This window comes from Microtus oregoni, unplaced genomic scaffold (genome assembly GCF_018167655.1).
Source record: "Microtus oregoni isolate MIOR12 unplaced genomic scaffold, Mior012 000004F_ref0000308, whole genome shotgun sequence".
NCBI classification, from domain to species: Eukaryota; Metazoa; Chordata; class Mammalia; order Rodentia; family Cricetidae; genus Microtus; species Microtus oregoni.
Genome location: NW_024543063.1, coordinates 66,363,135 through 66,389,714, shown reverse-complemented (window position 1 = coordinate 66,389,714; position 26,580 = coordinate 66,363,135). Strand labels below are relative to the sequence as shown.

The window sequence follows — 26,580 nt, the reverse complement described above, 5'->3', positions numbered from 1 at the left end:
GTCCTCACCCTCTCTGAGGAATGGATGTGGAGAAGGAGAGGGGCAAGGTAGGGGGAACAGGAGGAAATGAGGGAGAGGGAACTGCGATTGGTATGTAAAACAAAAAAGTTTGTCTAAAAAAATAAAAGAAAAAAGAAGTAAAATAAACAAGTAAAAACACAAAAGAAGGCTAATACTTTTATAGTTGCTGTGATAAAATACCTAGCAGAGATTATCTAAGCAAGAAAAGAAGGCTCATGGCTACAGGGAACTCCTGTTTGCCTTCCCTGCTGTAACTGACTGACCTTCCCTGCAGCACTTACACTAGGGAATGCAAACAGGAAGGCTTTGTCTGTGGCAGTGGTCTATTGCTTCTCACTCGCTGATAGACAGGGAAGCAGACAACTCAGAACTGGTTCCAGAAGTAGTGATGACCAGTAAGACCCACCACAGACAACCTTTTGCTAGCTATACCATATCCCAAAGGTTAAATAATCTTCTAAATGGTAACAAAATATTGAAAACGTGATCTTCCTTCTCTCTCTGTCTCCCTCTTTCTCTTGCTTGGTGGTGGTGGTGGTGGTGGTGGTGGTGGTGGTGGTGGTGGTGGTGGGTGTGTTAATGCCAAAAAATTTCCAGTCAAAGTGTAAATCAGAGGTCCCGTGTGATGGCAATGGTCACTTGCCAGCATCACTGACACTTGGATTTGATCCCTGAGACTGCAATGGTGAGAGGAGAGAACTGACTCCCATAATTATCCTGTGACCTCCACACTTCTGCTATGGTGCACGTGTTCTGTGCTTCCCTCCATCCATCAGATGAATAGAGACCAGGGTGTCCTTGAACTGATAGAGAACAGCCAGCCTCTGCTTCAGGAGCGCAGGGATTAAAGGTGTGCACCAACATGCCCAGCCTCCTATTGCTGTTTTTCCTGCCTTTGTGTTCTCTGGATTTCAATGTGTCAAACTGGTAGACTGATGTGGCCTAGGGGTAGAAAGTTAGCACACTTCCTGAGAGTGACTATTCATTTCCAGTGATGATATACTCTAATTATTTGTGTATCTAACATATTCATTCTGGGAACAGGAAAGATGGCTCAGTAGTTTATAACACTTGCTGCTCTTGCAGAGATTTGGGCTTGATTCTAGCACCCACACATTGGCAATCTAAGGCCTTCTGAAAATATAGATATTAAATTTACAATTTATTACATTATGAAAATTACAGTTATGGAACAGCAGCAAAAATAATTTTCTGGTTAGGGTTTCCACAAAATGAGGAAGTGTATTAAATGATCACAGCATAAGGAAGATTGAGAACTACTGCCTTAGAAGGTGACTAGCTAGGATGGCTATTCCCAGGAGTGAGGGTATGAAGGAGGTGGAGAATATGTTTGAGGCTGGCTTCCTCTTCTCTGACACTATTGCAACTACGCAGACATAGAAACACAAAGGCATCACTCCCCTCACAAGCAAATATGTTACTTTTCAAAGGAGAAGGAATTACCATGAAGCATGATTTTTTTCCAGAGTATTCAGGCATTGCCTCTCCCAGAGAACTTAGGTTCAGCACCGATTTCCTAATAACTGCTTGGTCCCTCTTCCTTATTGAAGAGGTTTTGTTAGAGTAAAAAAATTGTTTCTTTATGATCTGCAATGAAAAGACAGAGGATTAACTTTCCTGGTTTGATTATGAAATGAACTCTTTTGTTTTGGGGTGCACAATTTCAAAACTACTTCATTCCTTACCAGGCACAAAGTGTTGAAACATGAAAAGTAGAAACTATTACTTAAAAGTGAAATATCTTCTAATATACTTACCTATTTACACATCACTATGATATCATCAAGAAGTTAAAAAAATATATTTGCTATCTAGATTGAGAAAATCATGAACTGATAAATTTGGCCTTTCCCTGTGACTGAGACTAAACTGAACTCCCTATATTTTAAAATTCCAAAATATTATATGAAATGACTTTTAATTTTATGGGCCCCCTTTCATCAGTGTTTGTCTTCTGTGATTAGGAGGCAAACTGCATATTATTTTCCATTTATAAATAAACTCACTCACATTACTAGTGTCCTCCATATCATAGTATCTGTGGAACTGCTTTATAGAAACCCATTTGTCCAGAGTCACATTCAAAAGTCATTAATATTCAACTTCTGATTCACACCAATCCTTACTCTAGGGCTCCAGGTTAGAACAGGCTTTCTAACCTCCAGCAGCTCACGGTGATTAGGTCGCTTTACTATGAATAGTTTTATATCTAATTACAACCCTAAAATATTGTAAATGTGTGAACGTGACACAAAGAATCAGAGTGTATATTATTGTCAAATACAGAACAAATATCCAGAAATCAAAGTGTTACTATATGGTATTTGAATCTTAACATCTACAACTGTTGGCTAATTGGGGGAAAATACTGTGTAACTAGAGGAAGAGTTGTCAATGTCCTCCTGGTGGAATCAAATAGAAAACATGGTGTAATCTCTTCACAATGAAAACTTATTTGAACAGATTACAAATAGCTACATTTCCACAATTTCTTGCTAGTGTTAATACAGAAGCAAAGAGGCAGACAGAGGTGATGCTCTTCTATGTGATTCTGAAATAGTAATATCCAAAAGAAGAGAAAACCTTCCTGCAATTATGCTGAAGTTTTCCTTCAGGCACCTGGGTGATGCCTGGACCACGGAAATAACTGGACCCTTTAAAATGTATTAAGGTGTGTTTACAAAGTTATTTTTAAAATCAGTCTAAAGTTTATTTATTTCTGCAAACCATCCTTGGTCAAGCACCAGGACCCTTCTATTATATGAGAACTACACTTGATCTTCCACTCCCTGTGTTTCCAGCTCATTCTCCAGCTCATTCTCGTATTGGGCCATTGATATCTGCAAGGACTTACTGCTCACGGGAACTTATAAAAGGATGGTTCACAAATACTAAACACTTTTCTCTGACCCAATTCCCATATAAACTGTGATAGGTAGAGCACTGCTGCATTATAACAAAATTCATAAGAAAATGAATTTCACAAAGGAGAATTTTACCTTAACAGCAGAGGTGCTGCCCTTGTCCTCTGTGGTAGAGGCAGGAACGTCAGGATTTTCAGAGAGCCTTTAGAATAGACACAGCAGTGATGGGTGAGTTTGTTCCTTAGAGAAACTCAGTTGAAAGATTTGTTACCTGTGCAGTAAATAATAAAATACTGGAAATTTTACCTGATATGCCACTGCCACATGGCAATACACAGATTAGTAGAAATGCATTAAATTAAGATGTCAGTGTTAGTCAGTAAGAAGCTAGAGCTAATGGGCCATCAGTGATTTAATCAATACCATTTCTGTGTGGGTCTTTCCGGGCTAAGCTAGCCAGGCAACTGGGATGAACAAGCACCCTCCTTGCAACAGAAATAATGTAAAGGACAGTCACCCACGTTACAATAATACTGACTCTTCTCACCCCATCTCTTATGGGAAGAGGGTCTTCCAGATTCCTCTACACTCCATGTACTCCTATTCACTTGATGCTGTGCCCTCCATAGGCGAGGTCGGTGTGAAAGACACTGGGGCGACGGCTACTGAAAGCCCAAACTCTGCAGTGTTCCTCTCTCCCTGAGAATCTTATCCAGACTCAATGGACCAGTCAGTGCCGTCCACTGCAGAATGATGCTCTTTTCTCAGCCTTCCTCCTACTACGGAAAATTGTTCTGGAAATTTTGTCTTTTTGCATGTAAACCAAGTATCACCATATCCTAAAATAACAAATGAAACCAACAAAAATATTGCTGGCGGTATAGCCAGTAGGGTGAGCGCTAGCCTAGAATGCTTTCATGGCAGTGATCAATCCCCAGTACTGCCTACAAGACTCAACATCAATTCATTTTTTTAACAATTGAGCAAGCCTATTATTTTTTATATCAAGAATTTTGTCAAGATATATACAGATTAAATGGCATAATTAAAGATAAACATAAAACCATAGGTGAATTGCCTAAGAAGACTAAATTGAGAAATTATAGAAAGGAAGAATCCCAGAAAAACTTAGTTACATTTAGTTCCCAAAAAACTTAAAGTAATTAAGTACTATATTTTTGGGTTATATTTTAACTCGATCACCTTATTGATATTGATGTATATAATAATGTGTGACATAAATACAATGTGTTTATTACAAAAATTCCATTTTGTAACAAGCAAACTTGCTGTTACGTGACTATAGAGGACATATACTGTGGACTAGTTAGAGGTCTCTTTATTTATACAAAGATACCATGTGTATCAGAGGCTCACATTAAATAAACAAACATGTTTCAGATTATATAGTTTGAGACTGGAGATTTCTCAGAAACTATTTCTTAAATAATTCTGAATACAAGGTCATTAAGAGGCAAATAAAACCAAGAGAGAATTACATTTTTATATTATTTTCTTTGTTTCTTTTCTTTTTTTTTTTTTTTTTTGGATTTTCGAGACACGGTTTCTCTGTGGCTTTGGAGCCTGTCCTGGAACTAGCTCTGTAGACCAGGCTGGTCTCGAACTTACAGAGATCCGCCTGCCTCTGCCTCCCGAGTGCTGGGATTAAAGGTGTGCGCCACCACCGCCCGGCTCTTTGTTTCTTTTTTGAAAGAAGCAAGCTGTTATTGTAATTTGGGATGTAGCAGCAAAGTATCGACCATTATCCTTACCTCCACTATCTGGAAAGACTTCTTCAGTACGGATTTCAGTGGTCTTGGTCATCTTACTGCACTATGTCATATTTCTAAATGTAATATATTAATATTCATGTAAAAACATTTACCAAACACTTTTTATTATTTGTTGTTTGATTTCCTAACATACATTAGAAATTTAACTTGTCTTTCAATCAGTTGATTAGTTTTGGTGACCCTTTCCCTAAAACTTTTTCTCACGTAAAAGAAAGAAAAGAATTTAGTCCACAAAAATTAGTCCATCCAAAGCATAGAAACACACACACACACACACACACACACACACACACACACACGCACACACGCACACACGCACGCACACACACATGAAGAAAGACACTGGTTCCTCCCCAGCACATTTTTTACTGTAGTAACTGAAGTTCACTCTTGTGCTCAATGTAATTAGTGCCCTGATTCCACCTGTCATGTCATCCTCTGCTCCTGGAGCACCACAGAACCGTCTCTGCATGTTTTTTTATGAGTTCTACCTGAATGTGATGTTATCTCCCATGAGATTTGTTTGTGAACCATAGAATAGATTCCCGGTTCTGCTAGCACTCTTACAAACTACCGTGGCCTGGGATATGCTCAAGCTGTTCCTTAGTAGTCCGTTCATGAGTGAATCTTGAAACCACAGTGGGCCTGTTTCTATGCCAAATGAGCATTGCTATTAACTTAACAAGATAAAAACATGAACAAACAACAATAAAACTTAGTAGATATTTTCAGGTTTTTAGCTTGAGACTGTTTAGAATTCCTTGTAGAAAGTAACATGGTTTTTGCAAGTGGTGTCTTTGAAAAGTTGTAGCTACTGCAAATTATGAAACTGCACTTTGGACATTAGCTGTGACGATTTTTTGGATCTTTTAACTTGGAACAAATAAGCAACTTACTAATGTATATCCAATGTTTTATTGATACATGGCCCCACAAAATATAACACAATTGTTCTCTATTATGGAAGTAATCAATCAAGATAAGCACAGACCTAGCTCGACATACAACCTTCAGTTGTCTGCCAAATCAGTGTCTGAGATATCATTGAGGGGAAGGGGCCTTAAACTCTATGTTCATGTCCACCTGATGGGGAAGGCAAAGCCCCCTTTTATAGACACAAACAATAGTCATGCTACGGTTTGGCTCTCTATATTCAGATAGTCTACTGAGATTGAGAGACTTCATTACTGTAAAAACAACTCACATGAGCCATACCTCCTCTCTCTTCCTATCCCATACAGCTTACATCCAGATCCCCCCACCCCCTGTCTCCCTCCCTCCCTCCCTTCTTTGGCCGCATAGCGCCTCCCTGCTCAGCCTGCTGGGGCGCTGGGACCGAACCCGAACCGGGAGGACAAAGGGGTGGCCTGCAGCTCCTTTGTTCCCATAGCCTGCCCGCAGCGAGCAGGGTGGGCCCTTTGTTAGCGAGCTAACCAAGCAGCGGAGTTTCGATCTGGGCCCCAAGTGAAACATCATTGTGGAGAAACATCTCTGGGGAGTGACATCACTGGGAAGGTACATCAGTGGGCAAGAAGACCTGATCCTGTAAAAGAAGATCCAAAGGGGAGTATTGGGAGGAAGAGATGGGCAGACGCCAATGCAGGAATTCTCCCAACAATCTGAAAAACAACACGAAACCACCAGAAGCCAGTGACCTCACAACAGGAGGACATGAACAGCTTAATCAAGAAGAAGTAGAAAAAACTGACTTCATGAAAGTGATTGACACCCTTAAATAGCATATAAAAAACGCCCTTATAGAAATAGATGAGAAGTATAACAGAAAGTTCGAGGAATTGAGTAAATCAGTGAATGATACCCTAGGAAACCAAGGAAAAACAATCAAGCAGATAATGGAAACAGTTCATGACTTGAAAACTGAAATGGAAGCAAAGAAGAAAACACAAACAGAGGGCCGGCTGGACATGGAAAATCTAGGTAAACGAATAGAGACTACAGAATCAAGCATAACCAGCAGAATACAAGAGATAGAAGAAAGAATCTCAGATTCTGAGGATAACATAGAGAAAATAAACGCTCTGATCAAAGAAAACGGCAAGTCCAACAAACTCTCATCACAAAACATTCAGGAAATATGGGACACAATAAAAAGACCAAACCTAAGAATAATTGGAGTAGAAGAAGGAGAAGAAGTGCAGCTCAACGGTCCAGAAAATATACTTAATAAAATTATAGAAGAAAACTTTCCCAACCTGAAGACAGATGTACCTATGAAGGTTCAAGAAGCATACAGAACACCAAATAGGCTGGATCAAAAGAAAACATCCCCTCGCCATATAATAATCAAAACACAAAATATACAGAATAAAGAAAGAATATTAAGAGCCGCAAAGGAAAAAGGCCAAGTTACTTATAAAGGTAAACCTATCAGACTTACATCTGACTTCCCTATGCAAACCATGAAAGCCAGAAGGTCCTGGATAGATGTACTGCAAAAACTAAGAGATCATGGATGCAAGCCCGGACTACTATATCCAGCCAAACTTTCATTCACTATAAATGGAGAAAACAAAATTTTCCAGGATAAAAACAAATTTAAACAATACGTAGCCACAAATCCAGCCTTACAGAAAATAATAGAAGGAAAATCACTAACCAAGGACTCCAACAATGACCACAATAAATCAGACATCTAGAGACCCTTCACCAGCGTAAATCAAAGAAGGGAAACACACAAACCCTACTACTAAAAAAGTGACCGGAGTTAACAACTACTGGTCATTAATATCACTTAATATCAATGGGCTCAACTAACCTATAAAAAGGCACAGGCTAAGAGATTGGATAAGAAAACAGGATCCAACATTCTGCTGTCTACAAGAAACACACCTCAACCACAACGATAGGCACCTACTCAGAGTAAAGGGCTGGGAAAAGGCTTATCAAGCAAATGGACCTAAGATACAAGCAGGTGTGGCCATACTAATTTCTAACAAAGTTGACTTCAAACTTAAAACAATCAGAAGAGATGGAGAGGGACATTTTATACTCATAACAGGAACAATTCATCAGGAAGAAGTCTCAATCCTGAATATCTATGACCTAATATAAAAGCACCCACGTACGTAAAAGAAACATTACTAAAACTCAAGGCAGCCATCAAACCACACACACTAATAGTAGGAGACTTCAACACTCCTCTCTCACCAATGGACAGGTCAATCAGACAGAAACCTAACAGAGAAATTAGAGAATTAATGGGGGTAATGAAGCAAATGGACTTAACAGACATCTGTAGATTATTCCACCCAAAGAGGAAAGAATATACCTTCTTCTCTGCAGCTCATGGAACCTTCTCGAAAATTGACCACATACTCGGTAACAAAGCTAACTTACACAGTTACAAAAAAATATTAGTAACCACCTGTGTCTTATCAGATCACCATGGATTAAAGTTAGAATTCAACAACAATGCTACCCCCAGAAAGCCTACAAACTCATGGAAACTGAACAGTCAACTACTGAACCATACCTGGATTAAGGAAGAAATTAAGAAAGAAATTAAAGTCTTCCTTGAATTCAATGAAAATAAAGAAACAACATACTCGAACTTATGGGACACTATGAAAGCAGTCCTGAGAGGAAAGTTCATCGCACTAAGTGCCCACCTAAAGAAAACAGAAAGCACATATTGGAGACTTAACAGCCCACTTGAAAGCTCTAGAAAAAAAAGAAGCAGACTCACCTAGGAGGAGCAGAAGACTGGAAATAATCAAACTGAGGGCTGAAATCAACAAAATAGAAACACAGAAAACAATACAAAGAATCAATGAAACAAAAAGCTGGTTCCTGGAGAAAATCAACAAGATTGATAAATCCCTATCCAAATTAATCAAACGGCAGAGAGAGAACACGCAAATTAATAAGATCAGAAATGAAAAGGGGGACATAACCACAGACACAGAGGAAATTCAGAGAGTCGTTAGATCTTACTACAAAAGCCTGTATGCCACAAAACTGGAAAATGTAAAAGAAATGGACACGTTTTTAGATAAATACCATTTACCAATACTAAACCAGGACCAGGTGAACAATCTAAACAGACCTGTCAGTCGCAAAGAATTAGAAGCTGTTATCAAAAACCTCCCTACCAAAAAAAGCCCAGGACCAGATGGTTTCAATGCAGAATTCTACCAGAACTTCCAAGAAGACCTAATACCTATACTCCTTAATGTATTCCACAATATAGAAACAGAAGGGTCATTACCAAATTCTTTTTATGAAGCCACAATTACTCTGATACCAAAACCACTCAAAGACTCAACCAGGAAAGAGAACTACAGGCCAATCTCACTCATGAATATTGACGCAAAAATCCTCAACAAAATACTGGCAAATCGAATCCAAGAACACATCCGAAAAATTATCCATTATGATCAAGTAGGCTTCATTCCTGCGATGCAGGGCTGGTTCAACATACGAAAATCTATCAATGTAATCCAGCATATAAATAAACTGAAAGAAAAAACCATATGATCATTTCATTAGATGCTGAAAAAGCATTTGACAAAATTCAACATCCATTTATGTTAAAAGTCTTGGAGAGATTAGGGATACAAGGGCCATACCTAAATATAATAAAAGCTATATACAGCAAGCCGACAGATAACATCAAATTAAACGGAGAGAAACTCAAAGCCATCCCATTAAATTCAGGAACACGACAAGGCTGTCCACTCTCGCCATACCTCTTCAATATAGTGCTTGAAGTTCTAGCAATAGCAATAAGACAACATAATGGGATCAAGGGGATTCGAATTGGAAAGGAAGAAGTGAAACTTTCGTTATTTGCAGATGATATGATAGTGTACTTAAGCGACCCCCAAAACTCCACCAAAGAACTTTTACAGCTGATAAACAGCTTTAGTAATGTGGCAGGATACAAGATCAACTCCAAAAAATCAGTCGCCTTCTTATACACAAAGGATATGGAAGCAGAGAGGGAAATCAGAGAAGCTTCACCATTCACAATAGCCACAAACAGCATAAAATATCTTGGGGTAAATCTAACCAAGGAAGTGACAGATCTATTTGACAAGAACTTTAAGGTATTGAAGAAAGAAATTGAAGAGGATACCAAAAAATGGATGGACCTCCCTTGCTCTTGGATTGGGAGGATCAACATAGTAAAAATGGCAATTCTACCAAAGGCAATTTATAGATTCAATGCAATCCCCATCAAGATCCCATCAAAATTCTTCACAGATCTGGAGAGGACAATAATCAACTTTATATGGAAAAACAAAAAACCCAGGATAGCCAAAACAATCCTATACAATAAACGATCTTCTGGAGGCATTACCATCCCCGACTTCAAACTCTATTACAGAGCTACAGTAATGAAAACAGTGTGGTACTGGCATAAAAACAGAGAAGTCGACCAATGGAATCGTATAGAAGACCCAGATTTTATCCCACAAACCTATGAACACCTCATTTTTGATAAAGGAGCTAAAAGTATACAATGGAAGAAAGAAAGCATCTTCAACAAATGGTGCTGGCATAACTGGATGTCATCCTGTAGAAGAATGAAAATAGACCCATATCTATCACCGTGCACAAAACTCAAGTCCAAATGGATTAAAGACCTCAATATCAGCCCGAACACACTGAACCTGATAGAAGAGAAAGTGGGAAATACCCTACAACAGATGGGCACAGGAGATCGCTTCCTATGTATAACCCCAGAAGCACAGACATTAAGGGCAACATTGAATAAATGGGACCTACTTAAACTGAGAAGCTTCTGTAAAGCAAAGGACATTGTCACTAAGACACAAAGGCAACCTACTGACTGGGAGAAGATCTTCACCAACCCCGCAACTGACAAAGGTCTGATCTCCAAAATATATAGAGAACTCAAGAAACTAGACTTTAAAATGCTAATTAACCCAATTAAAAAATGGGGCACTGATCTGAACAGAGAATTCTCAAGAGAAGAATTTCAAATGGCCAAAAGACACTTAAGGTCGTGCTCAACTTCCTTAGCAATCAGGGAAATGCAAATCAAAACAACTTTGAGATATCATCTTACACCTGTCAGAATGGCTAAAGTCAAAAACACAAAGGATAACCTTTGCTGGAGAGGCTGTGGAGGAAGGGGTACCCTCATCCATTGCTGGTGGGAATGCAATCTTGTGCAACCACTGTGGAAGTCAGTGTTTCGGTTTCTCAGGAAATTCGGGATCAACTTACCCTTGGACCCAGCAATACCACTCCTGGGAATATACCCAAGAGATGCTCTATCATATGACAAAAGCATTTGTTCAACTATGTTCATAGCAGTACTATTTGTAATAGCCAGAACCTGGAAACAACCTAGATGCCCTTCAATGGAAGAATGGATGAAGAAAGTATGGAATATATACACACTAGAGTACTACGCTGCTGTAAAAAACAATGACTTCTCGAATTTTGCATGCAAATGGATGGAAATAGAAAACACTATCCTGAGTGAGGTGTCCTAGACCCAAAAAGATGAACATGGGATGTACTCTCTCATAATTGGTTTCTAGCCATAAATAAGGGCCACGGAGTCTACAATAGGTGAACCTAAAGAAGCTAAGTAAGAAGGTGAACCAAAGGAAAAACATATAGTTGTCCTCTTGGCTAAGGGAAGTAGACCAAATTGCCGGGGAGAAAATTGGGATCTTGGGGGTGGGGTGGGTTGGGGGTAATGGGAGATGGGATGAGAAAAGGTAGAAGGGAAGGAGGGGGGACATGGGAAAACAGGAGAATTGGGATAAAGGAAAGGTGGATAGGAGAGCACGGAACCACAATTCTTAGGTAAGGGAGCCACTTTAGGGTGGGCAAGAGACTTGAACCTAGAGTGGCTCCCAGGTGCCCAAGCCGAGGTCCCCAGTTAGTTCCTTGGGCAGCTGAGGATAGGGAACCTGAAATGACCCTGTCCTATAGCAAAACTGACGAATATCTTGCATATCATCATAGAACCTTCATCTGGTGATGGATAGAGATAGAGACAGAGACCCACACAGGAGCACTGGACTGAACTCCCAAGGTCCCAATGAAGAGCAGAAGGAGGGAGAACATTAGCAAAGAAGTCGGGACCACGAGGCATGCACCCACCCACTGAGACAGTGGAGCTGATCTACTGGGAGCTCACCAAGGCCAGCTGGACTGTGACCGAAAAAGCATGGGATAAAACCGGACTCTCTGAACATGGCGAACAATGAGGGCTGATGAGATGCCAAGGACAATGGCACGGGGTTTTGATCCTACTTAATGTGCTGGCTTTGTGGGAGCCTAGCCAGTTTGGATGTTCACCTTCTTAGATATGGACGGAGGGGGGAGGACCTAGGACTTACCACAGGGCAGGGAACCCGGACTGCTCTGTGGACTGGAGATGGAGGGGGAGAGGAGTGGGGGGAGGGGGAGAAGGGTGGGAGGAGGGGGAGAAGGGTGGGAGGAGGGGGAGGGAAATGGGAGGCTGGGAGGAGGTGGAAACTTGATTTTTGTTTATTTTTTTTCTTCTTTTCTCAATTAAAAAAAACAGCTCACATGAATGGACAAGTGACGGATGGAGCACTGTGGTAGGAGGAAGGCATGGGGTCTTCCACCATCTATGAAAGGGTGCTACACTGGATAAAAGAACCTCTGCATGTAGAGATGGTGTCACAGGAGGAAAGTAATTTGTTGGCTTCTTGTAATACTGTGTAATAACTCAGATTGATCCCAAATTCTGTCAGCTCTCAGAAAGGTAAATGGGATGAAGTTCTAGTTCACCAGCTGATTTCAGAAAGGTTTTGAAAAGGCAAGAAGTGTCAGATGGACGTAATGTGTTTGGTTAATATCTGCAGGCTCATGTTTCAGAACAGAATTGCTCCTGGGGAAATGATGGTTGAGTATAAACCTCATGTCCATGATCTACAAACAATTTTTCAGTCTAGACATACATTGATAATACTCTGGGGACTCTAACAAAAAGCAAAAAAAATGGTTGTTTAAAATAGTATCTATCTAAACACAAGAGAATCCCAGGAAGCGAATGGACCCTGAGCTTCAGCTATAGAGAAACAGCGAGAAAGACTGTCAAAAGAAGGTGAGGACTGAAGCAGAAGGTTGTCTTCTGACTTCCATTTAGGTGTCATTGCATGCCCAAGCACAAACTCCAATATAAATAAAGTGAGAATAAAGAAATGGTATCTATCTGAGAATACAACCAAAAATTAGTTTCTTATCTTTGAAATTCTTTAGTATTAATTATTCTTAAAACTTATCTGCAAGAAGGAATTGGTTCAGTACTGTAATGTACTTCTAAAAAAATCAAAAGGCATTTTATTACAATGCTAGAGAAGTATAACATATAAAGTGAGTAGACGCATAGTATCAATTTTTGAGACCAAGCTAGACTAATACTAATACTCTTTTGTATGCAGGTTCTTCATGTAGAATTCATCCATTTTCTGTATATTTCAAATCAGAGAAGACTTAAATTTGTCAAGGATAATATCGAAAATTAACCCCTCACCCATACACAGATGTGATGATCCTAAATGATCTCTCTTAGACAGATGGAGAGCAGCATCCTTACCAGTAGAAGCACCAATTGACTGTGTCACCAAATAGCTTCTGTGGTTCTTGTTTGACTTTGGGCTAATGACACTAGAAACAGTTTCTGGATTTACTGTAGAGGTCTCACCTTTAATCTTAGCACTTGGGAACAGATGCAAATGGCTGTATGGGAGCTCAAGGGCAGCCAGGTGTACAGAAGGAGTTAAAGGGCCAGACTAAATCTACACACAGAAAAACCCTGTCTCCCCAAACCAAAATAAGCAAAAACAAACAGAATGAAAGAAATTGAAACTTTCATTCATTTTATTTGTCTTTTTTAAAGTCAGGGAACCTAATGCCTTCCTAGCATTCCCCATGACTCAGGAAGGCATTTGACCTACCAACTAGTTGGCTGGGATTGTGGCTCAGTGGTAAAGCCTCTGCTTGTCATGCAGGAGCCATCAGTCGGTTCTCACCACCACAAATGCCAAGAACAACAAACTTCATAATAAAGAGACACAAAGCTGTCTCCATTGCAGTAATATTGACTCTCTTCATCTTACCTCTTGAGGGAAGAAGGTTTTGGATTCACTACCTAGTGTGGTTGCCACTGGAAAGTTAGGTATAAGAGACACTGTGATGACAGTTGCTGAATTCAAAAACTCCACAGTGTTCCTGCCACTGCCAGAGAGTCTCTCCAGACTCAATGGAAAAGAAGCTAATTCTTTGAAATACAGAATGATATCATTTTTAAAACTTTTTGTTCCAATTTTTCTTGTTGAATCCTGCTTTGCAGCATGGAAATGATGTACCCCCTTACCCTGTTCTATTAACAAAAACTAAAGGGAAAAGTACTAAAGGTAGAGGCAATGGGTAGGGTGCTTGCTTAGAACGCTCCCAAAGCATTGTGTTCAACCTGTATCCCTTCAGAAAACCAAAAAACAAGAAAGAAAAGAAGAAGTGAAGAAAGAGAGGAAGGAAGGAAGGAAGGAAGGAAAGAAGGAAGGAAAAAAGGAAGGGGAAAGAAGAAAGAAGAAGGGAAGATAAGTTGGAAGAAATGTAGGAAAGAAGAAAAAGTAAAGAAAATCATCTCAAGATTGATAAGACTTCCTAAAATCAATACATTCACTATGGAACAAAATTTCACGGTAAAATGGGAGATTTCTAAAGAAAACAGAGTATGGCAAAACTGTCCAAATGAGAAATTATACAGAGGTTTAAGAGGTCAGATGATTTTATTACATCACAAGGTAAGAAATTAATTAATGAAAGTGATTCATTATTGAAGTTTGTGACATACATTAGTGGCACTGAGATGTGTAACCATATGAAGTATAACATACAAGGTATTTCCCATAAATTCTCAAGGAGAATCTGTGTTTCTAACAATCCTATTTGCTGCAATGTTACTATGGAGGACACTTGCGATGTAAAGATGTTTTCTTTTTTTATTCAAAGGAAGTACAGATATCAGCATTAAAACAAATTAAGCAATGTTTTGACAATATATTTTCACAGTTGAAAGTGCTTAGAAATAGTTTCTTAATTAACTCTGGCTTTCTAGAATATTTGAAAACAACAGAAATGCATTTATACTTGATTTCCTCAACTCCTGTTTGGGGATCTAAAATCTTTTCTCTTCCTTGTTTTCTTTAGGGAAGGTAGGAGCAGATGGAGCAATTCTTACCTTTGTTGAAGCTGGCATGCTTTTTCTTCATCTCCTCTGGATCTTTTGCAGCTGTTCCTTCACTGCAACATATGTTTAAAAGTGATCATCATTTAACTATTCATCTAGAAACACTTAGCATGTTTTTTAAATTCTTTTCTTTTAATTCCCTAATTATCTTACATTAGATATTTATCTTTGCAAATACCTTTTTTAGAAACAGGATTTCATTACGAGTCCAGCTGACTTTATACCCACTGTATGCATCATGTTGGTCTTGAAATCAAAGAGCTCTCTTTCTCTCCTGCCTCCCAAGTCCTGGGATTAAAGGCATGGGAAAGAGGCCCAGCCAAAACTCTAAATTCAATCTTCAACAATTGATGATGATTAATGACTGCTGTCCTTTCCACCTTTACTCTCATTACGAAGAAAGAAAAAATAATTTACTTCATAATCAAACCACACACACACACTCAGACACACACACACACACACACACACAAACACATACACACAAATGATAGTAGTGCTTTTTCCATATGATTGGCTTTGAACGCTCCAGCGACCTTGTATTCATATGCTCGTGGAGTCAGTGCTCCTGTTCCATTCATCTGCCCACGTCCCTATGGCCCCACAGTCCTATCTCTGCCGTGTACTTTGGAGGCCTTTCTTTGAGTGCTATGCTCTCAGTAGTCAATATATGAGGAACTTTTTTTTTGCCTCTAAGCATCCCTTTGCCTGCATTTTTAGAAGCCATGACATTTGTGGTACTGTCAAATAGTTTTAACAGTTTATTCATGTGTGAATTTTGAAACCACAGCCTGGGTGTTTCTTTGTTCAGTAAGCCTTTCTGGGTAATTCTGAGTCTTTATAACGCACAACCAGCTTCAAAACTCAAAGAAAGCAACGTGCCTTTGTCAGCTTTATTCTTCCCAGGTCACAGCTAAGACTCCTGTACTTCAGGGACTATTGACAGTATACTCTGGACCAGCATCTTTATGTTCCTAGTTTCTGCTTTGGCTGTCATCACGGTCTTGGAACTTGTGGGAACTTTTCACCGGCGATGTGAACTTTGTCCAAAATAGCACTGCTGCTGAAGTGATCTCAAGCAGATTATAGGAAAACCTTCAACCTTGACCACTGTGTTCAATGTCTTTTTAGCAGATAAGTATCCCCAGTCTTATTAGATCAAGGATAGAAACTTATTTTTTATCTCCATATTTGACATGCGTTCCTGCTCACATGTGTCAGTTGACCCGGTGCATGCTTTCAGGTCAGAGGACATCCTTGACTGTCAGTCCTTTCCTCCTGACTTAGTTTGAGGCAGAGTTTCATGTCATTAACAGCTGTAAAAGCCAGGCTAACTAAAGTCTAACATTCTAGACAGTTTCCTGTCACCATCTCCCATGTCCCTCGAGGTTCCCTGAGATTAAAGATGCCCACTAGCACATGAGGCCCTTTCTGTGTTCTGAGGAGTTGAACTCTGAATTCCTGGGCTTGTGTGATAAGTACTTTACTCCTGAGACATGTTCCTAGTCGTGATTTCCTAAGACTGTGCTATACCATGTCAAAGTCACAAGCATACTTTCTCTGTATGCTTCAACAGTGTCAGCTTTACAAATTTCTGTTTATCTTATGTTAAAGGAGGAATAGATGGCATTAACTGGTTCTCGTCAGAGGGAGACACAGGCCCTCTAACTAGATTACAAGTCTAATCGAATGTGCTCTTCACTCAGAAGCCTTAGTTCCATAATTAAGAGCAATCTGCTTATAACAACTTCTTTAATTTAGGCTCAAAGTCTTCTTTTAAAAATTGTGTGTTTTAGGGCAGATAGATGGCTCAGTGGGTATCTATACTTGTCACACCAGCCCAGAATTTGAATACCTGGAACTCAGGAAAAAGTCAGACACTGTGTAATGTGTCTATAATCCCAGCACTTTTATACTACATGGGAGGTGGAGATAGTAAAATCCCAAAGAGGTTTCCCAGCCTGCTCACCTGGAGTAAGTGGCCAAGTGCCAAATAAAAGATATAACTTGCCTCCAATAAGATGGAAGGCAAAGTCATCACACAGTATTGTTCTGTGTCTGGGATGGGAATATCATGGCATGCATGTCCTCTGACACAAAAACAAGTACGTGAAGGTGAGGGATGCTAGAACATGTTTAGAATATATGGAATGTACAAAAGTGTATTTTCAATAAAAATAAAGTACACACACATACAGGCTTTACTTTCTAATTCAACTGACTTTAAACCAACATGAATGGACAAAAAGATAGGAATCATTTGCTGTTGAAAGCCGAACTCATCTTGAATACCAAGTGTCCTATGTAGAGCTGCCCTTGCTGTGAAGAAACTCCATGACCCAGATCAACTTGGGGACAGAGGATTCATTTGGCTTATGTGTCCACATCATAGTCCATGATTAGTGGACGTCGGGGCAGGAACCCAAACAGGGAAGGAACCTGGAGGCAGGAGCTGATACAGAGGCCACGGAGGGGAGCTGGTACTGGCTTGCTTCCTTCAATCACTGATTAAGAAAATGTCTTACAACTACATCTTACAGAGGAGGCATTTTCTCAATGGAGTCTTAGTTCTTTGTACTCATCGTGGACAACTGTCCCTAACCAGATTTAACTGTTTCAGGACCTTTTGTTCACAGATTAACATCTGACCAACACAATGTCAAGACATTTCAGACAGAACAGGAAACAAAATAGCATCTGGTAATATCATTTCATTGTCATGATGGACAACCTAACGTATTTGATTGTTCAGAAATCACTTAAAGCAGAGTGAGTGATCTAAGAGACAACATGTTTTAAAAAAAACTGCTTATGTTCAACATAGAACATTGAAAAATATATAAGAAACAGAAAAAAACACTAACATTATTATAAATTTCACTGTTGAAAGAAAGCTGAGACTTTGCAAAAAAAACAACATTAATGTGAAGTTTACTTAACTTGTAGAACATTGCCAATCAATCAGATTAGGAATGACAAACTGTTGTTTTTAAATGGGAAGCTGAGCCCTGCTACACACTGTGTTTTGTTTATGTTGGAACAGTCTCTTTTCCAGCTCATACTCTCTGTGTGCTAGGCTTTCTCAATATGAGCTTCTGAGTTGAAGCCATATTCCTCCTATGATTTTAGTGTTCATTACTTTAGCAATGTCACCCTCAAGAACAGCACTAAGATTGTAAAAAATTGACAGTACCTACTTGGCTAAAGCACCAAATGTTCATCCGCAACGTCCTGTATTAAAAACTCTGCTGTCTCGTGTTGGTTTTCATGTAAGTCAAATTTATATAATGTCAACCCAGACTGTAAAGAAAAAAATTAATTTTATAAATTGACATGCTTCTCTACTGGAAATTTATCACAGATTTTGTAAACAAAAAGAGTCACAAAAGAATCTTCAGCCCTTGCTGCAGATTCACATACACAGGGGTTCTCTTCCTTTGACAAACCTTCCCCTGCCCAACATTGGCCACTCATGTCCAGAACTTTCCACAGACACCCACTGGTTCCAGGCTTCTTAGCTCCACGGACATGTGCCTCCATTGGCCCAACCCCAAAACATGCAGTTAGGTTTGGTGTGCCTCTGTTGAATGACTGGACTCAAGTGGCATCTCTGGAGCAGTTTCTCCATCTGTTTTTCAAAACTATTTTTTCCCTAAACTAAAAATTATCTCCCAAACCAAACATCATTTCCTATTGTAGTGCTCCAAAAAATGCTGGAGGTAGACCCCAGACTCTAATGGTATGTAACACAAAGCGTGCTTGTTCTTCAGAAATAGCCAGGATGCAACAGTCCATCACCCATATAAAATGCTAATGAGGACCAGGGACAAAGACATGCAGGCCCTTTTAATGGGGGATTTAGAGAATTCTAAGTATCTTTGCTATAATCGGGCAGTCGGGGAGTAGTTACATGGGGCGCATGTTGTTTGGACAGGGCTAGTAACATTTTCATCCATTGTGGGATTTTTCTGTCACATGGTCAGTAGCAGCCAGATCCTGCAATTCTGGGTCTCTCAGCCTTTTAAGGACAGGTTTCCAACTGTTTAGCTGATTGGCTAAACCTGACTGGGGAACTCGCTGGATTCAGACTCAGGTCATTAAATACAATGAAGTTGCTCCTTGTCTAAGATGGAGTCACATTTTGGCCCCTTCACTATGTACACAGAAAATTTGAAAATGTAAATTAAAAAATGTCTTTTTAGTATGTTATCTTCAGTGATCAAATTTTCCCATTTGCCTGTGTGCCTGAGACCTTTCCACTCTAGCCTCATCTCTGAAAGACAAACCACATCAGTAGCTTCTTAATTGCACAGATTTTTCTACAGACATTTAAGTTAAAATTATTATTTTTTCATTGCTTGTGAGCATGTGAAGCATGTGTGGGCCCAAATCCTTTTCTTGTTCATTTTGAAAGTAAAGCCCACATCTGAAACAAAATGCAATGTGCTGAGTTCCTTTAAGTTACCTACAAGAACTATGAAAAACAGATTTGGAAAAAAAAATGTTTAACGCTGAACAGATTCAGTGAGATTGCTTGAGCTTCAGAATGTGGAAAGTGAGCTGAGTGTCATTGCTGGAAGTCCACTGGGAATGAAGTTGAATGATTTTTACCTCTTTTGTGGCTTCAATATTTGCATCGTATTCAAGCAGGTCGCAAACAATTGTTGTGCTATCTCTGGAAACGGCACGGTGCAGGGCTCTATCCCCACTGAAATCTACTACGTGGGCACCAGCACCCTGCATCAGTAAGACAGAAACACACTCCACGTTGTCCCGCTGGGTGGCCTGTGGGTATTAAATAAAGAAAGAGATACTGAATTCAAGAACTTGAATAGGCATTCCGAAATTGCATTGAATAGTTACTCTTGGATCAGATCAATTGTTTAGGTTATGCACATTATCCCTCTCTTTTTGAGACAGGGTGCTCTTAAGTACTCCAGGCTTGCCTAAATTCATAACCTCCCACCAAAACATTCCCATGTAGTAGAATTTCAGGGGTGTGCCACCACATCTAGGTAGTAAAGCATATCACCAGCACTGTTTGGCCATTGTTGTAGTGGGGGAAGATATTCATTTATTTGCATGTTTTGATAACTTGACAGAGGCTGAAGACACCGGGAAAGAAAGAACCTCACTTGAAGAATTGCCTCCAACAGACTGGACTCTAGGAAGCTTGTAGAGCATTTTCTTGATTGAGGTTGATATGGGAGGGCACAGCTTCCTAGGGGAGGTGGCATGACTGGGCAGGTGGTCCTGAATAGTATAAGAAATCTGAGCAAGACTTGGAAAAAGCCATGGGAAAGCAGCATTCCCCCATGACCTCTGCTTCATTTCCTACCTCTGGTCCTGATTGAGCTCCTGCCCTGGTTTCCCTTCATGGCGGACTGTGATGTAGAGTTGTAGGCCGAATAAACGTTTCCTTTCCTGAGATGGATTTCACCAGTCTTTTTTATCACAACAACAATAAAAATAAGAATAACATCTAATTCATTTCATGCCAAAACTGTTGTCCAATAGCTTCCTTAATCATGGGTGTGTAGCCTTCATCATCCTGGATATTAATGCCTGCAGAGTTAGATAATAACAATATCAGCACAGCTGGGGGGTTGTGGGCACAGACGTAATGCAGTGGCGTCCTACAAATTGAGAGGACATTTTAGGAAATTACAGATTGCTATGTAAAGGCACAGTAAAGTGTAAATACTATATGGCAAAGAGCATTTCCTTCTGATGTTAGAGAAGAAACTAAAATTTTCGCATTTACTTATTTCTGTCCTAGGCATATAGTGCATGGCTGTGCCATTTGGCGAGTGCTCTATCACAGGTTTCATCCTTCCTCAGAGCAGGCTCTCTGGATAACAGGAGATGCCCACAATATTGAACTCAGCTTAGATTTGAATCCTACCCCAATCACTGTTAGTAGTTACAAAATAGACTTCCTATAAGCCTGTAATTCAATCTCTTCATCTGTAGAATGGGGAATCAACACTGCAGCTGTGATGCTTCAACTCGCATCTTCAAGACCACGTACAAATGTTTCCAGCACCTGACAGCTCAGTGTTTGCTGGATACAATTATGATCAGCCTTCCAAATGATAACAACACAGTATTTCAGTGAAGAGAAATAACAGAATTATACCCACTGCAGACACAAAATATTTTTTAATATTTATTTATTATGTATACAATATTCTGTCTGTGTGTACGCCTGCTGGCCAGAAGAGGGCACCAGACCTCATTACAGATGGTTGTGAGCCACCATGTAGTTGCTGGGAATTGAACTCAGGACCTTTGGAAGAGCAGGCAATGCTCTCAATTTTTGAGCCATCTCTCCAGCCCACGACACAAAATATTTTATTCAATAATTTTACAATATTTTAAAACTATATTCCCTAAGCTGGCCTTGAACTTGCTAATCCTCCCAGTAGGTAGGAATGCAGGCAGTTCCACTGCACCTACCTTCCTCTTTATTTCACACGTTAGCATCACTGACATCTGCCACTTACAATTCATGATATTTTATAACTATAATTGGCAATGATTTTTACTTTGCTACCATACAAAATAAAAGGTTATCATGTAGTCCGTTTTGTCTTACATCAAATGAAATATGACCCAATCCACAGGCCCATGACAATTCTACAGGTCGCTCATATCTATGTAAACATCAGCTCTTAAGACTATGAAATGTAATCAAATTTAGAATAGCAATAACAACAAACAAAAATCTAAATCCTCGGCCATCAATATGTTGACTTTTTCATTTCTCAATGTCCAGAAGTGATGTTTCTGTATTTGCTGCCAACAGGGACACATCATAGTCCGCAGACAATCGAGTGTCCATGTTAGTACAGACACCAGATGGTAACAATGGCTTTGTCTTACACCTCTCCATGATCCATCACCAGCACCAATTGAGCAAATCTCTCCAGAAGGAGATAACCAATGACATCATACTCCCTTGCTTTAATTTTCAAAAAGCTTTACGCCAAAATGTACTAAGGATTCAATTGAACATCGTTCATTGTGTTCAATATTTAAATTTATAGAATGTAAGGAAAGCTGACTGGACAGAGGAACAAGAATATTTTAAGAATGAGAGGATCTTGAGAGATAGTAGATGTGTATGCTGTACAGGAGATATCTAAGTTACGCACAGGGAATGAATAGATTGGCAGGATAGAAAAATAAGAGCTGGAACATTCAGGGTTTTTAAAGAATACATTTATCAAGCAAAAGAATACTTTGAAACAATTATTTACTCTTCTGTTATTTGGATGAATCTCTAATTTGGAAGACTGAACAACTATAGACTAAATAACCTCACAACTACAGACATGATCAAGGAGCATGTGAGCTATGGAGAATCTACTATTCAGGGCCATTGTTTTCTGTCTATAATCTAGAGAGAAATAAGAAACAAGGACTAAGAAAGAGGGCTGCAGTGACTGTTAAAACTCAGGTGGTAAAGCACTTGTCCTGCAAGCCTGAGACCTGAGTTCAGAGCCCCCAGCACCCTGACAAACTAGGAGAAGTGGATACAGGAGGATCCCTAAATCTTGCTTGCCTGCACATCTAGGTGAATCAGTATACTCCAAGACAATCAGTAAAACACAGTGGGGATTTGGGTGAGAGAATGTCTCAAAAGCTGAGGTGCAGAGACCACAGACAGGGTGGTTCTTCAGGTTAGGGTACCTTAGAGCCTTAAGCATGACCCCTGCCCTCCCTCAGGCAGCTCTGGAAGGTGTGTTTCTCCCTGGCAGACCCTGTCTGTCCCCCAGAGTTTCTGCTCCTCCTGCCCCTCCTGCCCGTCTTGCCCATCCTGCCCGTCCTGCCCCTTGCCCCTCCCCAGGCCCCATTACCTGGCACTCCTGTCATATTAGTTCAATATTGATTGAAGTTGATGAGTCTCTCAACAGAAGCCACATCGCCCACACTGGCCACCCTGTGTAGAGGGGAAACTCCTGCCTTTTATGATCCAAGCACCCAGGCATGCAGGCCACAGGTGGCTGTACCAGCGAGCCCACTGAGGGGATCTTATAGTATGGGCATCGTAATTAAGGTCCTCCCGGCCATCTCTGCCTTCCCCTTTAGCCACCTGCATCTTCACCCTCCCAAACCCAACAGTAAATGTTCAAAACACTGGTTATGTCTCCCCACTGATCCAAAAGAACGTCCTGCCAGGGCAGCTCCTTGGTTCAGTGTGAGCTGAACTCTGCTTCATCCTTAGCAGCCCAGTTCCATGGGCATAGTGATGTGCTGTGAGCACACATGGTTCTCAGCGACTGCACCCTGTGTGCTCTGCTCAGTGTGAGCTGAACTCTGCTTCATCCTTAGCAGCCCAGTTCCATGGGCATAGTGATGTGCTGTGAGCACACATGGTTCTCAGCGACTGCACCCTGTGTGATCTGCGCATGCCCATGTCAGACTCCAGCAACAAAAGCCTACAGTGCTCAGCACATGTGGACAAAGATGGTATGTTTTCTCTTTTAAGGATGTTCCCTTTAAGGTTCTGATATGGGAACTACAATCTGAATAACCACAGAGGTTTGGTACCTACTAAGGGACCAGGAGGGAGCAGAGTATCTCTCAAGGAAAGGAAATAGTGTTATGAAGGAAAACTAGAAATGGATGGTTTAATGAAAGGGGGATGGGACAGAAAGGTAAAAGAGGGAAAATGGAGAGGGACAACCAATACTAAAAGTCCTTTGATGAGGGTTGAAGAAGGGAGGGGAGAAGCAGAGAGGACCAGAAGAAAATATGGAGCTCAATAAAAATTAATTTAAAAAGAAAAGAAATATCAGAAATGGAAAATAAAAAAGTTCCTTTGAACAACTCTATGGGAACCGACTACCTTAGGAGCTTCCTATACATATGTGAAAGGAACCCACATGGAGACAAAAAATAACAGGGGAGAGAAGGCTTCAAGTAGGCATCTTGTGCCACATAATTAAACCTCCAGTGCTAGGAACAGGTTACAGCCTGTTGAGTTATTAACAAAAGGGACTCGTGGAAACCACCCAATAGAACAGGCTATTGCCAAGGCTTGTGTTGCTCACACAACCTGATGTTAAGGTCTTGTTTCTGGAGGTCACACTTCCGTCATGAAACATGGAGAAGCTGAGCTGGTGTCTAACTAGATTATTCACCTACTGACCAGAGTTCACGGTACTGAAGGCAGGAGATAAAAGACAAGGGAGAAAGGGAAGGGAATAAGGGAGAGAGGAAAAGGTGGGCAAAAGAGAGGGAGAAGAGGTATTTGTCCCTGGGGGCAAATGACTGCCTCTGGATAAAGACAAAACAGCGATGACCCATACACAAATGACAGTTTCTAAAAGACATTCGTCTTAGCTAAAATTTCTATTGCTTAAAAACGGCAACTCACAGTTTCAGGGGTTCAGTCCATTATCATCATGGCAGGGAGCATGGCAGCGTGTAGGCAGACGTGGTGCTGGAGACGCAGCTGAGAGTTGGACATCTTGCAGGTAACAGGGAGTCAACTGAGACACTGGGCAGTATCCTGGGCATGGGAAACATCAAAGGCTGCCCCCACTGTAAGCATTAAAGCTTGGATGGAAAGGTTTCCTGGCAGCCAGGAGCCAAGGAATACCACAAAGTAATATCACACAACAAACCTCACACAAGACATTTTTGGGGACAGGAAAAACCGGAAAGCATGCAATTGAGAAACAGCAGCAATCTGAACAGGATACGGGGCTTATACAGAGTTTCTTGGGGAGAGTGTAGAGCTTTCCAGGGTGGAGATTGGTGGGATTTCATGTTCAGAGATTGGGCTTCTTACTCTATGACGTGGGGATTAGCTTCAGCAGTTAAGACAGTTAGAATGTCCTGTGGGCGGAACCTGGCAGTTGGAGGTCGTGTGACCTGAGGGGCTTACATTCCCCCCTTTTTGTTGTTTATTATTGATAAACAATTATGTCGTGGGAAAGAGGAGCAATGTGATTGTTAGACTACTTAGTGTTGAAATAGGGCGGCAAAGCCCTTTTGGGCAAACTTGATCTTCACCATCAAGGTATATTTGGGAGTCTCTGGCCTCTGGCTCTGTAGCTAGGAGCCAGTAATCCTGTAATAGCAACTGATTAAAAGTCTGATGAGTAAATTTTTGAATCTGTTGTTGAAGGAATCGAGACTAGAAGTTTATAAGGCACAGTGCAACCAGTGTGATTAAGAAAGGGAGGAGAAAGGGGTTTAATAATGGTAGTACCCAATTCCATATTGGACTGTAAATGCGCCACTGACTAGAGGCATCAAGCTGTGTCTTATGTTTTTGAAGATCCAGCTGGAGTTGCCCGATCTAGTCTTTTACTACACCTTACTGCTTAGCATAGAAGCAATATTCCTCCCAGAGGAAGTGACAAAGACCACCTCTCTCTTCTGTTTGTAGTAACAAAGTGAGGCTTTAATAAACCCCAAGTCAATGGAGGAAGAGAGGAAGAGTCACAAAATGAACTCTGCTTGAAGCAGTTTCTGTTAGGTCCAAGTGGCAACTGAGAGGCAAGATAGAAGCCCAGGAGGGCACTTAGAGTCTCTGAGACTTCAGGTGCATCCGAGAGACAGGAGGGACTAGGTCAGAGAGGCCCAGAGGGCTAATAGAAGCTGCAGGACTTAGTAGGCAGCTTCTGGGAGGCCAGGAACATGGCGAACAGATAGGCCCAGGAGGGTATTAAGAGAGATAGATCAGGTAGTTCCAAGGGAAAGGGGGCAAGAAAAGGTCTCAGAAGATTCATTCTTAAAAGGGTTTCACTAACATCAGGTATTTTTGTTTTAGGGCCTTTTCATCTCCTCAGTGGTACACCTTGAAGGCCACAGATAAGACTTCTACCTGTGGAGTCAGCGGTCCTTTCTCTAGATGTTTAAGTTTGGACCTGATGTTTGGGAAACTCTGGGAGAAGTAGGTCACAAGGAGTTGTTTTCTGTATGGAGTCTGAAGATCCAGGTTTGGCATAGTGTAAGAGCGCTTTTGTAAGGCACTTTGGGAATTGCGCTGGATTTTCATGTTTGTCCTGGAGGACGTCTTGGATTGTTTCATAATTTACTGTTTGAAGTGTGGCATTTTGAAGACCAGTGAGGAGGCAAGCTACAAATTGATCTCTAGCCTGTCAGGGAACACCTCAGCACTGTCTGGACGGGCAGCCTGGAGCTGAGAAGGGAGAAAGGGAAACCAGGGAGACTGGAGAAAAAGAGGAGACTGTGGGTTCAAGTGGATGAGGCGGAGGCTTGTGAGTGTGGCTGAAAATAGAGGGAGAATCATCTGGTTTGGGCCTCTCAGCTAGGAGGAGTTCAGCTCTGGCTATAGACAGAGAACCCTAGGGGAGAGAGCTGAGGGATGCACCAGTCTGTGAAGAGCCAGTGTAGGGTGTGTGCCTGATACAACTGGCCTGCTCCTTTGATTCCATCCGCTCCTGCTGTGACGGCCCCTGGGCCCACTTTGCAACAAAGTTACAGATCTGTTCTTAGTTAATTGAAAGACCCAACATTCACATGGTATTTGGTGCCAGAGACTAGACAAAAACAAACAGCACTTGGAGCTGAGGGATGAGAAATGAGAAATGGGGAATTTCTCTCCGTTTCCAGGGATCACTCCCAGTATTTGTAAAGGTCCCACAATATTAGGATCTAAGGTGCCATTAGG

General features: G+C 40.8%; 1 protein-coding gene across 1 annotated transcript in view; it reads right to left on the bottom strand.

Moving 5' to 3' along the window:
- The window catches only part of LOC121447364 (zinc finger protein 809-like), a 71,212-nt gene extending 45,268 nt beyond the window's left edge, over positions 1-25,944 (bottom strand). The window contains exons 1-2 of the mRNA XM_041650547.1: positions 25,771-25,944; positions 19,539-19,712 (exon numbers count right to left, since the gene is read on the bottom strand). Coding sequence (XP_041506481.1) covers positions 19,539-19,712; positions 25,771-25,944 — 348 coding nt within the window. The remainder of the gene's footprint in view (positions 1-19,538; positions 19,713-25,770) is intronic.
- Positions 25,945-26,580: the final 636 nt, after the last annotated feature.